At 48.5% G+C, this 15,744-nt stretch overlaps 2 protein-coding genes across 3 annotated transcripts in view; one reads left to right on the top strand and one right to left on the bottom strand.

The window, feature by feature from the left end:
• The first annotated feature begins 82 nt into the window (after positions 1-82).
• BBS1 (Bardet-Biedl syndrome 1) overlaps positions 83-15,744 on the top strand; it is a 19,149-nt gene continuing 3,487 nt past the window's right edge. The window contains exons 1-14 of one of the 2 annotated variants that reach the window (XM_066351633.1): positions 83-312; positions 665-738; positions 852-886; positions 4,384-4,656; positions 4,771-4,817; positions 4,950-4,988; positions 5,092-5,164; positions 7,684-7,815; positions 8,926-9,032; positions 9,763-9,883; positions 10,046-10,204; positions 11,215-11,284; positions 11,728-11,886; positions 14,710-14,843. In XM_066351633.1, coding sequence (XP_066207730.1) covers positions 266-312; positions 665-738; positions 852-886; positions 4,384-4,656; positions 4,771-4,817; positions 4,950-4,988; positions 5,092-5,164; positions 7,684-7,815; positions 8,926-9,032; positions 9,763-9,883; positions 10,046-10,204; positions 11,215-11,284; positions 11,728-11,886; positions 14,710-14,843 — 1,470 coding nt within the window. In that variant the 5' untranslated portion in view covers positions 83-265. Of the gene's footprint in view, positions 313-661; positions 739-851; positions 887-4,383; positions 4,657-4,770; positions 4,818-4,949; positions 4,989-5,091; positions 5,165-7,683; positions 7,816-8,925; positions 9,033-9,762; positions 9,884-10,045; positions 10,205-11,214; positions 11,285-11,727; positions 11,887-14,709; positions 14,844-15,744 lie in introns of both variants that reach the window. The other variant, XM_066351565.1, reaches the window with a different exon arrangement.
• Positions 7,072-15,744, bottom strand: part of ZDHHC24 (zinc finger DHHC-type containing 24) — a 22,977-nt gene continuing 14,304 nt past the window's right edge. Inside the window, exon 4 of the mRNA XM_066357113.1 lies at positions 7,072-7,231. Coding sequence (XP_066213210.1) covers positions 7,185-7,231 — 47 coding nt within the window. The 3' untranslated portion in view covers positions 7,072-7,184. The remainder of the gene's footprint in view (positions 7,232-15,744) is intronic.

The raw sequence follows: 15,744 nt of genomic DNA, 5'->3' as shown, positions 1-15,744 counted from the left end.
AGCTCCCTGCCGCTGACCCAGAGATTACAGGGCTCAGATGCTGCGCCTGGGAAGGAGCAAAAATAAATCATATAAGCTGAGAAGAAGGATTGCGCTTCAGCAGGCAGAAACCCAGCAAAGAAGCTAGTACGTTCAGCATGCGGGTTTCTCAAGTCCGGGTCATAAATTTGCGCGCCCGGAACCCTTGTACGCAGGCTTTCCGGAACCCGGAGCTCTTGGCCGTTGCACTGCGGCGGTCACAGTTGCCCGGGCGACGCCTGTGAAGATGGCTGCTGCGTCTTCGTCGGATTCCGACAGCTGCACAGCTGAGAGGTGAAGGCCGGGGTCCTCGAGGCCTCCTTTCCTACAGATGTCAAGAGGGTGCCCTGGTCCCGGGGTCCTGCGGTTCTTGAACAGCACTGGCTCTGCTTGAAGGGCTCTAAACAAGTTGGGAAACTGAGGCCTAAGCAGAGACTCCCGTTTTCCCTCCCTCCTTTTCTTCCTCTCCCTCCCTCCCCTTGCTCTGCTTCTCCCACCCTCTCACCTCGCCTGTGGTGGAGCCTGGACTTGGACTCACCCCTGTCATAGCTCCCCACGCACCTCACTCTCGGATACCACCTCCCCCAAAGTTTTCTTCCCCTCCATTAGCACTCACACCCCAACTCTTTCCCTCCTCTCCCAGCAGTGAGGCCAGTTCGAAATGGCTGGATGCGCACTACGACCCCGTGGCCAACATCCACACCTTTTCCGCCTGCATGGGTGAGTCTCTGGGACCTGGAGCCTCTGATTCTGGGGAGATGGCGGATAAGGGCTCTGTGAGGAAGCCTCTGAGATTCTGAGCTCCAGGCTTATGGCCCTTTTGTGCTTTTCAGCGCTGGCAGATTTGCATGGGGACGGGGAGTACAAGGTAAGCATGTCACCCAAGCGGAAAGAGAATTGGGGATGAAATGTCAGAATTGAGATTTATGGATGGCTCCAAAGAAGCTCCGCATAATCTGGAATTCATGAGTACTGTGAAAAAGCACCTTTGTATAAATTTTACTTTTATGTGGAAGGTGAAGAGAACCCATAGACTTCATAATACAGACTGCAGAAAGTAAACGACAATTGCTGCTGAGGAGTTTATTAAGACAAAGCCTCTTAATTTTGTTAACTTGATATAATTCTTTGCTGGAAGGCAGGCACATCCCTCAATTGGGTGTGAGGTGTTAGAATCTAGAGTCGAAGTAGAAGGGAATTGAAGTGGCTTTTATGTTTATCAAAAGGGCATAAATTTTAAGATTAGCCATGAGCTGATGATTATTAAAGCTGGATTATGGGTATTTGGGGGTTCATTATACAAGTCTCTCTACTTTTGTATGTGACTGAAAATTTCTATAATAATGTTTTCATTTAATTTTAAATATAAAGATAAAATGTAAATAAAGAAATAGGTAAAAAAATTTAAGGCGCAGTTATTTAAAAGGTTGAAAAATATATGCCCTGGCTGGTGGCTTAGCAGATAGAGTCCATATGCCCAGCATATGGACATCCTGGGTCCAGTGGTTCAGTTCCCAGTGAGGGCATATAGGAGAAGTGACCAGCTGCTTCTCTACCCCTTTTCTCCCTTTTCTCCTGCAGCCAGTGGCTCAGTTGGTTTGAGCGTGTCCCCAGGCGCTGAGGTGGCTCAGTTGGTCCAAGCATATTGGCTTCAGGCACTAAAAATAACTTGGTACTGGAGCATAGGCCCAAGACAGGGTTGTGGGTGGATCCCAGTCAGGGTGCATGTGGGAGTCTATCTCACTATCTCCCCTCCTCTTAAAGTAAAAAGAAAAAGAAAAAAGAAAGAAAAATGTATTGAGCTAAAGAAAGGAAGTTAACATATATTGAGTATCCCTTTCTGGACTAGACTCTCTTTGAGGCATTTCCATATACATGAATATTATTGACCCCCATTTTGTTAATAATGGGAAAATAGATTCAGAGAGGCTAAGTGTACTGAGTTTGTAAAAAGTGGCAGACCGGGATCTGTCAGAATCCGGGTTATGTGTTTGTTCCACTATAGCTTAACCTTCGCCATGGGCAGTAAACCCACAATGGGCATATCAGGTGGGCAGCTAAAAGATAGCCCTGGAATCATACCCTACATGGAGGGTGCAGTAGGATTTGGTGCCTTTTGCCCCAGAATTCCTATCTGTGAAGCGTTCAGCAATTCAACAAGCATACAGTGAACCTCTACTGTGTATCAGGCATTGTGCAGAACTAAACTCAGACATGAATCAGTACACAGTTGGGAGGAGTTATGGATACCGTCCTAATTCATCGGTGATACTGACTGAGTACCTAGTGTGTGCTGGGCATCGGGTTTACAGCAGCAAAGGGTAGAGAAATCAGACCCACTGACTAAGGTGAAATGTAAAATGCTTTGGTGTGATAGCTTTTTTATTTTTTATTTTTTTATTTATTTATTTTTTTTACAGGGACAGAGAGTCAGATAGAGGGATAGATAGGGACAGACAGACAGGAATGGAGAGAGATGAGAAGCATCAATCATCAGTTTTTTGTTGCGACACCGTAGTTGTTCATTGATTGCTTTCTCATATGTGCCATGACCGCGGGCCTTCAGCAAACTGAGTAACCCCCCGCTCGAGCCAGTGACTTTGGGTCCATGCTAGTGAGCTTTTTGCTCAAGTCAGATGAGCCCATGCTCGAGCTGGCAACCCCCGGGTCTCGAACCTGGGTCCTTCCGCATCCCAGTCTGACGCTCTATCCACTGCGCCACCACCTGGCCAGGCATGTGATAGCTTTTTTAATAGCTACTTTTATTTACTGTTGATTCCCAGCATCAAACCCAGTGTCTGGCACAAATTAGGGTACTTGATAAATACTTGTGGAGAATGAATGGATGCTAAAATAGGATATATGGAAAGTATTATGGGAGCACCAGAGAGAGAATAATGGAACCTATCTTGGAGGCACCAGGAGGCAGTAACATGTGAAGTAGGTGAAGGATGAGTGAAGTATATCAAGAAGGAACAGAAGAGAAGAAGGGGAAGACAACCCAACATCACAAGCAGAGGCACAGAGGCTTGGAAGTTCATAGCATGTTTGGAAAGAGTAAATTTGGAGTTAAAAGTTGGGGCCAGTGTAAAATATTAGTTAAGATGTGTAAATATAAGTGTAAATATAAGTTAATCCCACTGGCTTGGGATTCAGACCGACTGAGGTTCCAGTCCCAGCTCTTTCACTGACCAACTATGTAACTTTTACCTAACATGATGAAGCCATGGCTTCCTCATCTGTGAGGTGAGGCTAATAATAGTACCTACCTCATAGGTTGTTGAGAGGATTCGCTGAAGTTCTTTATGTGGCTCCTGGCGCACTGTCAGTGCTCAGCATCCAGTCATTTTGTGGCAGCCCCCATTCCGGCTGGCATGGCTGGGAAGGTGATAGAAAACAAGTTGGGAACTGGACCAGACAGGGCTGGAAGGCCTCAGTCAGAGAGTGGGCTTGCATGGCAGCCACGGTGGCTTGGAGGATGAGCTGGAAGGTGAAGACCAGACTGAGGAGCTTGGTTCTGGTCTCTGTGTCCACAGAGCACGTTCCACTCTATGTACTTGCTTCTGCTTCCTTAGCTCTGTTCCCATTCGGAAGTCAGGCCTCAGAAGCCCAGAGACAAGTTCCCAGTGCCCCACTGGCCTCGGCCGCTGTGAGTGCCTGGGCTCTAAAGAAATGTTTACTGAATGAATAATGAAAACACCTGCTGCCTACTCTGCAAGAGTACTCACCGGGTTCTGTAATTCGTGATCTTGTTTGATTTTCACTTCAGTGTCATGAAGTAGATATTCCCATTTTGCAGGTGGGAAAACTGAGGTTCAGGAAGTTTAATCAACTTCCCAAGGTAACAGAGCATGTAAGCCTTATTATAAGGCATTTGTTGTACATCCCCCCCACCCCACCCCTTGCTTCCCTGGTATGGGAGTGAATGAATATGTACCAATAAAAAGACTGAGCCCGCCTGACCAGGTGGTGGTGCAGTGGATAGAGCGTTGGACTGGGATGCAGAGGACCCAGGTTCGAGACCCCGAGGTGCCAGCTTGAGCGCGGGCTCATCTGGTTTGAGCAAAGCTCACCAGCTTGGACCCAAGGTTGCTGGCTCGAGCAAGGGGTTACTCGGTCTGCTGAAGGCCTGCAGTCAAGGCACATATGAGAAAGCAATCAATGAACAACTAAGGTGTCGCAATGTGCAACGAAAAACTAACGATTGATGCTTCTCATCTCTCTGTTCCTGTCTGTCCCTATCTATCCCTCTCTCTGACTCTCTCTGTCTCTGTAAAAAAAAAAAAAAAAGACTGAGCCCAAGGAAAAGGTCAGTTGAAAGGTCTTTAGACTCTGAACCTAGAATAAGCCAGCATCTCTCTACAGCTGGTGGTGGGGGACCTTGGCCCAGGTGGGCGGCAGTCCCACCTGAAGGTGCTCAAAGGATACAGTGTACTGAGTGACAGCCCACTACCTGCGCTACCGGCCGCTGCTGCCACCTTCCTCATGGATCAGCACAACCCTGGGACACCAGTTCTGGCACTCGCTCTGGGCCCTTGTGTGTATGTGTATAAGAATCTTACACCCTACTTCAAGTTCAGCCTGCCCCAGTTGCCTTTGAACACCCTGGAGCAAGATCTTTGGAACCAGGCCAAGGAGGTAAATGGTGTGGGGGATGGGGCAAGAAGGCAAAGATGGCAGCCACTGGGCCATCCTCATTCTCTGGCTGGCTCAGGAGCCTCCAGGTTTTACCTTCTTCCCTTGCTGTCACAGGACAGGATCGACCCCTTGACCCTGAAGGAGATGCTAGAGAGCATCCGGTGAGAGCCCACCTTTCCCTTCCTGTGCCTCCCACCCCTCCTGCCTCCCCAACTCTTTATCCCAGGGATCCTGGTCGACCCCAGGGCCCTGTTCCTCAGCCAAATCTGCCGTGATTGCCCTTCTCCTTGCAGGGAGAAGGCGGAGGTGCCTTTGTCTGTACAGTCACTCAGGTGAGGGCCCTCCGAAGGGCCAGGTCTGTGGAAGCTGCAGGGGGAAGGGAGTGGCTGTGGAGGACCCCCGGGCTCGGCCGTGCAGACCCTGTTCTCTGTCTAGGTTTCTGCAGCTGGAGCTCAGTGAAATGGAGGCATTTGTGAACCAGCATAAGTCAAAGGGCATCAAACGTCAGGTAATGCCCCTTTGTTTCATTTCCCTATAAAAGATATGGGTAGGGCCCTGGCTGGTTGGCTCAGTGGTAGAGCATCGGCCTGGCGTGCCTGAGTCCAGGGTTCGATTCCCGGCCAGGGCACACAGGAGAAGCACCCATCTGCTCCACCCCTCCCCCTCTCCTTCCTCTCTGTCTCTCTCTTCCCCTCCCACAGCCAAGGCTCCATTGGAGCAAAAAGTTGGCCTGGGCATTGAGGATGGCTCCATGGCCTCTGCCTCAGGTGCTAGAATAGCTCTGGTTGCAACAGAGCAACACCCCAGATGGGCAGAGCATCACCCCCTGGTGGGCATGCTGGTTGGATCCCGGTTGGGCGCATGCAGGAGTCTGTCTGACTGCCTCCCCGTTTCCAACTTCAAAAAATAAATAAATAAATAAATGGGTAATTTTTTAAACCATGTAATATCAGCGGTAAATCCTACAGTCACACTAACTAGTTTCACTTTGCAGTTTCCCTTCCAGTTCATGCCACACAGGTAGGGTCACAAAGCTTCAGGGCCTTCTGCATTTCCAGTCAACAGTGACAACTTTTAATTGACCTAGAGTTATATAACTTGAGAGAACTTTTATTGTCTTGAGGGTAAAGGTAATATATTCTCATTAGAGAAAATTTGGAAAATAAAGAGAAGTATAAAGGAGAAATACAAATGACTACAATCTCACTACCCAGAGGTTCTCATTCTTATTGTTTTGGTTCATTTCCTTCATAAATATGCTTTTATATCCTCCTTCCCTTGAGTATATATAACATTATATCTTGAGTATTAAATAGTCTTTTTTTTTAATTTTTATTAATTTTTAATGCGGTGACATCAATAAATCAGGGTACATATATTCAAAGAAAATATGTTCAGGTCATCTTGTCATTCAATTATGTTGCATCCCCATCACCCAAAGTCAGATTGTCCTCCGTCACCTTCTTTAAATAGTCTTTAAGAACTCCATTTTTAGTGGCTCCTTGATTATTTCATTGATTAGTCACTATTTCATTCAGGGTTTATACTATAACTACTCGCAGGTCATTGGAAATGTGTCCCTTTTATTCACTAGTATTTTTTTTTCTTGGTTATAATTGTAATGGCTTTATTGATGAATCCATCACTGAGGACCTCTAATGGTTCCTGACCTTAGTCCAGGGACAGACTTCCAAAGCTGTTGCCTGCGTTTTAGAAAGCCTCTTGGGAACCATCCACTTCCTGTGGAGGTTGCTTGAGCCAGACATGTTGATCAACACAGTCCTCAGCTTTTGGCTCGTCTTAAACCAGTTCTGTGAGAAACATTGTTCTCTCCTGCTGATCAGCAGCTCAGATCTACAGTTGTTAATATCTTTAACTACTTCTAAAATCAGAAAGTGGGTTAATTGTTCAAAAGATGTATTTTGGGGGTGGGAAATCAATCTCTCCGGGTGTGTATCATAGTTACATGATTGGGATCCACTAAGTTCCATACTTCTGTAACCTTTCTCCTTCCACTTGGCATTGAGAAATTCCTCTGTTAATCTTAAAGATGATCACACAATGAACCACTTTTATCCATAGAAACATTTTGGCCCTGCTAAATTATTTCCATAGGAGAAATTCCTATAAAAGGGTCATCTCCATCTGTTTTGTTCTCTCTCCAATCACAATTACAAAAGGAACATGTGCCCACTGTAAAAATTACAGAAAAGCACAATGAAGAAATTAAACCTTGGCCCTGGCCAGTTGGCTTAGTTGTAGAGTGGCATGTGGAAGTCCCGGGTTCAATTCCCAGTTAGGGCAGACAGGAGCAGCACCCATCTGCTTCTCCACCCCCCTGCCTCTCACTTCTCTCTTTTTCTCTCTCTTCTCCTCCTGCAGCCATGGCTTGATTAGAGCGAGTTGGCCCTGAGGGCTGAGGATGGCTCCATGGCCTCTGCCTCAGGCGCTAAAAGTGGCTCTGGTTGCACGAAGCAAGGGCCCAGACAGGCAGAGCGTCTCCCCCTAGTGGGCTTGCCGGGTGGATCTCAGTCAGGGCACATGCGGGAGTCTGTCTCTGCCTCCCCTCTTCTCACTAAAATAAAATTTTTTTTTAATTAAATCTTGCCTGTGATCTCATTGTCCAAAGATAACCAGTGTTTGTATTTAAGGGTTTAGCCTTTCAGCACGTTTTTCTATTCATATATTTTTAAAACTGGGATTATACTAATCTCACTTTTTGCCTATTTTTTTCTCTTAATGCATTAGGAGTATTCTCCCTATCATTGAATCTTCTTTTAAAAAGTGATATTTTAAAATGACTGCATAGTTTAGGATCAAATGGATAGTTCATAATTGGCTTAGACAATCCTCTTTTTAGAAGGTTAGGGTTGTTGTAATAAACACCTTTGTACATAAATCATCTTGTGCATCTCTGCTACTCTTCCTCCTGTTTTATCCTCTTTCTTCCCTCCTGTGTTGTCTGGGCTGTGACTGGGGGGAATGGTGTGCGGGGATCCCCGGGTGACCCCTGCCTTCCTTCTGCAGACAGTCATCACCACCATGACCACCTTAAAGAAGAATCTGGCCGACAAGGATGCTGTGTCCTGCCTGGTGGTGGGCACGGAGAACAAGGAGCTCCTGGTGCTGGACCCGGAGGCCTTCGTCATTTTGGCCACGGTCAGTGTGGGGCCTGACTCGGCACACCTCAGGCCCAGGCTGCAGTCCCTTCCTCTGTTCCCTCACATCTCCTGCTCCCCGTTCTTGGTCAAACAAGTTCATTGTAGAAAAATTATAAAATATAGATACGTATAAAGAAAAAATATTCAAAAATTCCACCACGCACAGATATCTATTAAAGTTTCATCATATGTCTTTCCTGACATTTTCATATTTAAGACACAGATATATAACGATATATATAAATATTTACATATATATATTTACACGTATATTTATATATTTACACATATATTTGTATATATTTATATACATACATGTAAATATATATATGTATACACACACACACACACACACACACACATATATATTTACAAAAACAGCCTTGGGGTAGAGCAGCGGTTCTCAACCTGTGGGTCTTGACCCCGGCGGGGGTTGAACGACCAAAACACAGGAAGGCGACCCCTGTGTTTTGGTCGTTCGACCCCCGCCGAGGTCCCACAGGTTGAGAACCGCTGGGGTAGAGGGTCATGTAACTTGCTCCTTTCACATAGTAGTAGCTCATCAATGTCTTTTCCAGCCTATATATCACTCTGGCCGGATAGCTTGGTTGGTTAGAGCATCGTCCCAATGCTCAGAGGTTGCTGGTTGAATCCCCAGTCAGGGCACATACAAGAACAGATTGATGTTCCTTTTGTCTCTCTCCTTTCCTCCCTCTTTAGCATCAACAAATAAAATTTTTTTAAAAACAGTTACCCATTTTATAGATGTACCGCAGTTTACTTACCCTGTCACCTATTGTATGTTTACGTTGTTTCCATTTTCACTATTAACACCTCTGCAGTAGGCTTTCTTACCCAAACATCTTCACATGCTTATCAATATTTCTTTAGGATGCATTTCTAGCAGTGGCATAATTTACTCAAAGCTTTTGCTGCATGTTGCCAAGTTTCCCTCCAGAAAAACCCTACAAGTTTAACTGCCCCACAGGGTGTGAGGGAGAAAGTTGGGACTCCAGACAGGGAACCAATTTGAAAGAGGAGGCTCCCTCAAGGTAGGGAGGATCTGGGGCCCCAAAGAAATTTGGATGTTTGAGCCTCTTCTTTGCAGATGAGCCTACCCAGCGTCCCCGTCTTCCTGGAGGTTTCTGGCCAGTTCAATATAGAGTTCCGGCTTGCTGCCGCCTGCCGCAATGGGAACATCTATATCCTGAGGAGGTAGCCGCACGTGGTCTTGGGGGCCGGGAGGACCATCTCAGATACCTGCTGGTTTCAGGGGGTTGCAAGATGAGCAGGGGGTTTGAGGCTGGATTTTGGGAATGGAAAGAGCTGAGAAGTTCCTATAGGGCTGACCCCAAGAGCACATAGGGTCTCTGAAGGCTTGTGTGAGAGTCCGAGCTAGGTGGCTGGAACATTGAGCATTGCAGTTCGAGATCAGAAGAAATAAAAATAGTCTGTTATCCACTATATTGCTTTATATAGGGATGTGACACTTCCCAGTGCAGTAGTTTGATATTTTTTACAACATTCATTTTTTTAATTCAGAAATGTTTTTGAGCACCTACTTAAGCATTGTATAAGGTATTGACAGACAAAATAAGATTCAGAGGTCTGGAAATGTGCCTTTATACAGAGCGGCTGCTTGTACCTTTCTGATAAATTACTAAACTGCCTAAGTCCACTAGCACTTCGTCTAGCTTCACGCACTGTGAACTGTTAATATCAGCAGATTACTGTCATAAAAGTAGGGGCAAGACCAGAAGGAGAACACACTTCATGTTATTTCAAGGTCACACGGCTAGTAAGTGCTACAGGTAGAAATAATATTGTGGTCATCTGCTTCGGAGCCAAGGTTCCTTCTAGGATAGTCTGGGGCTCAGAAAGAGGAGGGTGAACCAGGGGAGGAAGGAGGGTTTCTCTGGGCTGGGAGAGTCTGTCTCCTCCACAGAGACTCCAAGAGCCCCAAGTACTGCATCGAGCTGAATGCCCAGCCTGTGGGTCTTGTACGAGTGCACGAGGTCCTGGTGGTGGGCAGCACCCAAGACAGTCTGCATGGTTTCACCCACAAGGTGTGGCCTCCAGGCGAGCACCCCCCACCCACCCCCACATGTCTCCCAGGTCCCCCCTTAGCAGTCAAGCCTTTCTGGCGCTCCCTCGCCCGCAGTTCCAGCTACCCCTCTTTCCATTTTAACCTCTGGGCCCCCTGCAGCTGCTTGACTGTTCCCTGCCAGGGCAAGAGGCTGTGGACAGTGCAGATGCCGGCAGCCATCTTGACCATGAACCTCCTAGAGCAGCCCTCTCGGGGCCTGCAGGCTGTCATGGCTGGGCTAGCCAATAGGGAAGTCCGCATCTACCACAACAAGGCACTGCTCAACGTGATCCGCACCCCGGTGAGCTGCTGACTCCGTGCCCCACTCCCACCCCTTGGGCTGCTCAGCTACTTCCTGATTCCACTCCATCCACTGCCCTTGACTTAATGCATTTCAAAAACCTGTTGAGTACCTCGTATGCACAACTCATTGTATTGGGGGATTAAAATGATGACTAAATTAGCTTAATATCCAAGGTGAAAGCAAGCCAAAGACAGCTAATTCAAATACCAGGCAGACAGAAGCAAAATGCTAAAAAAGTACAGGGCAGCAGATAAATGGGGACGGGACTCACGGGACACTTCATGGAGCAAGTGACAATTCACCTGGGCCTCAAAGCAGTTTGCCAAATGGTAAATGGAGGAACAACATTCCAGACAGGGAACAGCATAAAAAAAGGCTGAGCAGCATGACTGTCCCTGTGTAAGGAACCCAGGTAGTTTGATGAGTTTGGACCAGTTTTTCAAACACTCAAATCAATTTAATGGGTTGCAACCAGCAACATAAAAAAAAAGTTCAGTATATATCACGTGTAACTTTTATGTGTTTGTATGTCTAAAGTGTCCTGTGTCACAACAGACGATTTGAAAGCAGGCTGCTGGGAGGGTAGGTGCATGTGGGTTGAGAAAAGGTGGAGGGCAGAGAACTGACAGGAAGGCAGGTCAGAGTCAGGGCGGGAAGGGACAGGGAGGACAGAAGCTGTGGTGGTTTTCTGAAAGAGAATCAGCATCGTGTTTGTGTTTTTTGCAAGGCATCAGTGTGAAGGGCTGACTTGGAGAAAGATTAGGCTGGGCAGTCTGTTAGGAAGCTGACCCCAAAGCCCAGTGGTGTTTAATCTGGACTTGTGCCCCTGGCCGTGAGGTTGGCAGGGAGGTTAGAAAGAGAGGAGGAGTTTCAGAGGCAGCATTGCCCTGAGCCTCACCTCACATCTCACCCAGTTCATCTGGGATCCCGCAGCCTTACCCTTCCACCCCTGGTCTTGCTCTCCTCTCCGAGATATTTTCCCAAACAAACTAGTGTCTCCACTGCAGGATGCAGTAACCAGCCTTTGCTTTGGCCGCTACGGGCACGAAGATAACACCCTCATCATGACTATGCGAGGTAAGGGGAGTCAGACCTGCCCAGGGATTTCAGGTTGGGAGTCAAGGGGGCAGGCTGGATCCTGGGAGGAGGAGGAGGTGGGCGGGAGGCCCGGGAGGACCTGGGTGTTGAAAGACACTGGAGACAGCTCATCAGCAGTTTGACATTGTGACTTAGGGGCCAGGCCCTGAGCTGGATTGTTCCCCACTTCACCCAGGATCCCCTGCGCCTGCCACAGTGCTGAGAATATCACAGTACTCAGCAGATAGATGACTGTGAAACGAGTTAAGTAATTCATGGTAGGAGATTATTTAGGCAAACTTCATTCTTCCAGAAACTCAGTCTCGGCAGCAAGACAGACATGTACAGAAATGAGTCCACACGAGGCAGATTGGGGAAGAAAGATTGGAATATCTGGTGTAACTGGGGAGGACAACTCTGTTTCTGTCTGTACACTTCCCTAGGCGGGGGCCTGATGATCAAGATCCTGAAGCGGACAGCAGTGTTTGTGGAGGGGGTAGGTGAGGTGGGCCCCCCATCAGCCCAGGGCACAAGACTCAACGTACCCCGCAAGACCCGGCTTTATGTGGATCAGACTCTGCGAGAGCGGGAAGCTGGCACCGGTGAGACTCCGGCCAGGCTCAGGCTCTTCCTCCCCTCTTGTGAGGTAGCAGGTGCTGGGTGGGTGCTGGCGGGGGCCCTGAGCAGTGGGGAGACCCGGGTCAGCTGGACCAGTTTGTGCCTCTGCTAGCCCAAGAACAGTCCAGGAGGTACACCCTGCCTACAAATACCCGTTCCTCAGCTGGAAGGTGCTGTGGGGAGGCCGCGAGCCCTTGGAGTCCAGAGGAGGGAGTGGTCACTTCTAGGTACAGGAATTCTTGTGAAAGAAGTCGAGTTTGACCAAGGTTCCTCGTTCTCCTATTTCATTTTCCTGCTCATTTATTCATTCAGTGCCAGATTATGTCAGGCCTCGTGCCAGGCGCCTTAGATTAGTGCCTACCTCAGGAACTCATTCTGCCTTGCTACCTTCATGTTGCAGGACAGCTATAGGAAAGGTTTCTGCAAGAGTGAGTGCCCTGAAAGATGACTGCAAGTCCACCAGCCGGAGAGGGGAGGGCGGTGCAGGCAGAGGCTGGACTCGGGCACATGGGCCATGCAGCTGTGGGTGCGGTGCAGGAAGCCGAGTGGCCTGAGGGGAGGCCGGAGAGGCAGGTCAGAGCCCGCTTTGAAGGGGCCTGGGATGCAAGGCTAAGATGTGTGTGTTTAATTTAGGTAGTTGGAGCTGGGAAAGCTGCGAAGCAGAAAAATACAGTAACTCAACCAGCTCTGTCAAAAAGGGATCTTCTGCCCTGGCTGGATAGCTTGGTTAGTTAGAGCATCATTCCAAACACAGAGGTTGCTGGTTTGATCCCTGGTCAGGGCACATACAGGAGCAGATTGATGTTCCTGTCTCCCTCTGTTCCTCCCTTCCTCTCTTGCTAAAATTAATTAAAAAAAATTTTTAAAGGGATCTTCCTTCAGGTTAAAGGTAAATTACAAGATAAAGAAAATAACTAACAGGCTTATAGCCTAGAGAACCTAAGAAAAGCAATTGATATATCAGAGAAATAAGTAGGAAGTTCTCTAAGGTGACCAAATGTAAAATATTCAAAAATCAATAGTGTTCGTGTATACCAACAGTAGGCAGTTGGAAAATATCGTAGAAAATATCCATTCACAATAGCAAGAAAATCCCTAGAAATCAACTTAAGAAGAATGTACAAAGTCTTATAATAAAGGAAATTATAAAACTGCTTTCAAAAGCATAAAAGCCCACCTGAAATTATAAAATTTCCCAAGTCTCAGGGGGCAAGATCTACTGTAATGCTGAAGATTAATAAACAGCTTCTAAAATTAGACATAGCAAAGTGACAGTTCAGTCCTCTTGGGATTTATTTTGAGGACTTGACCAATTAATTCTAAGAGTAAATCTAAGAAATTTGGGGGAAATAAAAATGAAGGGGCCCTGGCCGGTTGGCTCAGCGGTAGAGCGTCGGCCTGGCGTGCGGGGGACCCGGGTTCGATTCCCGGCCAGGGCACACAGGAGAAGCGCCCATTTGCTTCTCCACCCCCCCTCCTTCCTCTCTGTCTCTCTCTTCCCCTCCCACAGCCAAGGCTCCATTAGAGCAAAAGATGGCCCGGGTGCTGGGGATGGCTCCTTGGCCTCTGCCCCAGGCGCTGGAGTGGCTCTGGTAGCGGCAGAGCGTTGCCCCTGGTGGGCGTGCCGGGTGGATCCCGGTCGGGCACATGCGGGAGTCTGTCTGACTGTCTCTCCCCGTTTCCAGCTTCAGAAAAATACAAAAAAAATGAAGGGACCTTGCTGTCACTGGAATGAACAGTGAAGCTGTAGGAATTTGCAGCTGTGGTATCAATACAGAAATTGATACAGACCATTGGCACATTTAGGAAGTCCAGAAACAGACCCTTGTACATGTGGAAAGTCAGTATAAGTTAAAGATGTGTTTCAAGTTAGTGGGAAAAGGAGAGATTGTCCACAAAACGTAATTAGGACAATTTGCTTCTAGGAAAAAAATTAGACCTCTACCTCATACTAAACACAAAAATTAATTCTGGGTAAATTAAAAAATAAACTGTAAAAGTACTAGAGGAAAAGGAAAGATGAATAGATCAGATAACATAAAGATATAAAACTTCTAAATGGCAAAAAGCACCTCATAAATAAAGTCAAGGGTAGACTGGCAGACCAAGGTACTAAATGGAAGGAATGACCGCAGGGGTGGAGGGGAGGGGGAGGGCCCTGGAGATGGCTTTGCGGACAAGTCATTCCATCTTGACAAATGATCGGACGTGAGGGGTGTATCTGGGTGACTTGATGGCTGGGATGCAGCGTGGAAGCAGGGAAATGAGCTTGGCTTCTGCATTATTGAATTTCTGGTGTTGATGGGATGTCCAGGTGCAGGTGACAATTAGGTATGTAGAAGCAGGAGCCCGTCCCAGGGGCTGAGCTGCTGGCAGTGCTGTGTGAAGTGTGGACACAGGCCAGGCCCTGAAGTGGGTACTGCAGACCCAGTAGTCACAGTCCCTACCGTCCAAACACACAGTTGTTGTTCTTTGGGGTGGTCACGGCCAGGGAAGGACATGGATTGTCCAGGGGAGGAAGACAGAGCAGGAGAAGACCAAGGACAAGACTCAAGGGAACACCAGTCTTTATGGTGAAAGAAAGGACATTGAGATTGTGCAGGCAGTGAGGTGGGAGGAGAACCGGGAGGAGGAAGCAGGGAGAGGTCCAGCATCCAGTGTCATCAGCAGGCTGGACTGCTGGACCTCAGCCCTCCCTCTTTCCCACATTCCCGGCCTCTGCATTCCCTGCCCGCTGCACCTTCCTCTGCACTGTCCTCACCCAGTCCCCGACTCCCAGCCTCAGCCCTTTATGTCTCTCTTCTCAGCCATGCACAGGACCTTCCAAACCGACCTCTACCTGCTGCGTCTCCGGGCTGCCCGTGCCTACGTGCAGGCCCTGGAGTCCAGCCTGAGCCCCGTGTCTGCCACAGCCCGGGAGCCGCTCAAGCTCCATGCTGTGGTGAGCACCCAGGTGTGGGGTGGGGGGGTCAGCAGCCTCAGGGTCAGAGGGGCAGAGGTCAGGGGTGGCGGGGAACCCTTTAGCCCCAGAGCCAATTCCAAGCCAAGGTCCCATGCCCCCCTTCTCACTTTCCCACAGGCCCAGAGGCCAAGTTCTATGTCCTCCTTTGTGAGAGAGCACGCTCAGCTTCTGTGCTGCCTCCTCCCCACAACGAGCCACAAAGGGACCCTCATTCCAGGCTGTGCCTCAGACAAGCCCCCAGACTGGGGGCAGGGCACGACAAGTAGTCACCTTGGGACGTTTCTCCACAGGAGCCCCAAGGGACACTTCCCACTGTAGTCCAGGGAAGAAAGCTGTTCGTTTCAGTGACTGTAGGCAGCCCATGGTGTCAGGACTGCCCAGTACAGGGGAGGGCCATCCTGAGGCTGGCACGGGCACAAGGAGGGAGAGGAGCCCAAAACTCAGACACTGTGGCTTCAAGGTCATCAGGGCTCCAGCCAGCTCGAAATGGGTCCCAAGGGTGTGCCATCTGTCCCAACTGGGTTTCTGATTTCTCTTTCCCTAAAGAAACTGGAAGAGATAGACAGGAAGAAGCTATAGAGCAACTAGGGGTAAGAGGGAGGGAACTGAAATCGTTGTGGCTACCATAGAGTGAGAGGGAGGTGGGTCAGGCCCCGGGAAGAGGGGCAGGGACGCTGGTGAGCACACAGGTGGGAGCTGGGGCGTGTCTCAAGGCTGGCTGTGCCTCTGACCAACTTGTTGAGTGGCCTCTATGAACTCCCTTCTCCTCCCTGGGCCTTTGCTGATCCCTGTACCCACCGGAGCCAGCCTTCCGACTTCTGTGCCTTTTGAGGGGCAGACGAGCATTGCATTAGAACAGTGGGAGTAGGGTGACTCCAGG

This window comes from Saccopteryx leptura, chromosome 1, assembly GCF_036850995.1.
Source record: "Saccopteryx leptura isolate mSacLep1 chromosome 1, mSacLep1_pri_phased_curated, whole genome shotgun sequence".
In the NCBI taxonomy this organism is placed as follows: Eukaryota; Metazoa; Chordata; class Mammalia; order Chiroptera; family Emballonuridae; genus Saccopteryx; species Saccopteryx leptura.
Note: the sequence above shows the minus strand (reverse complement) of the source record. Positions and strands in the feature narration are given on the sequence as shown.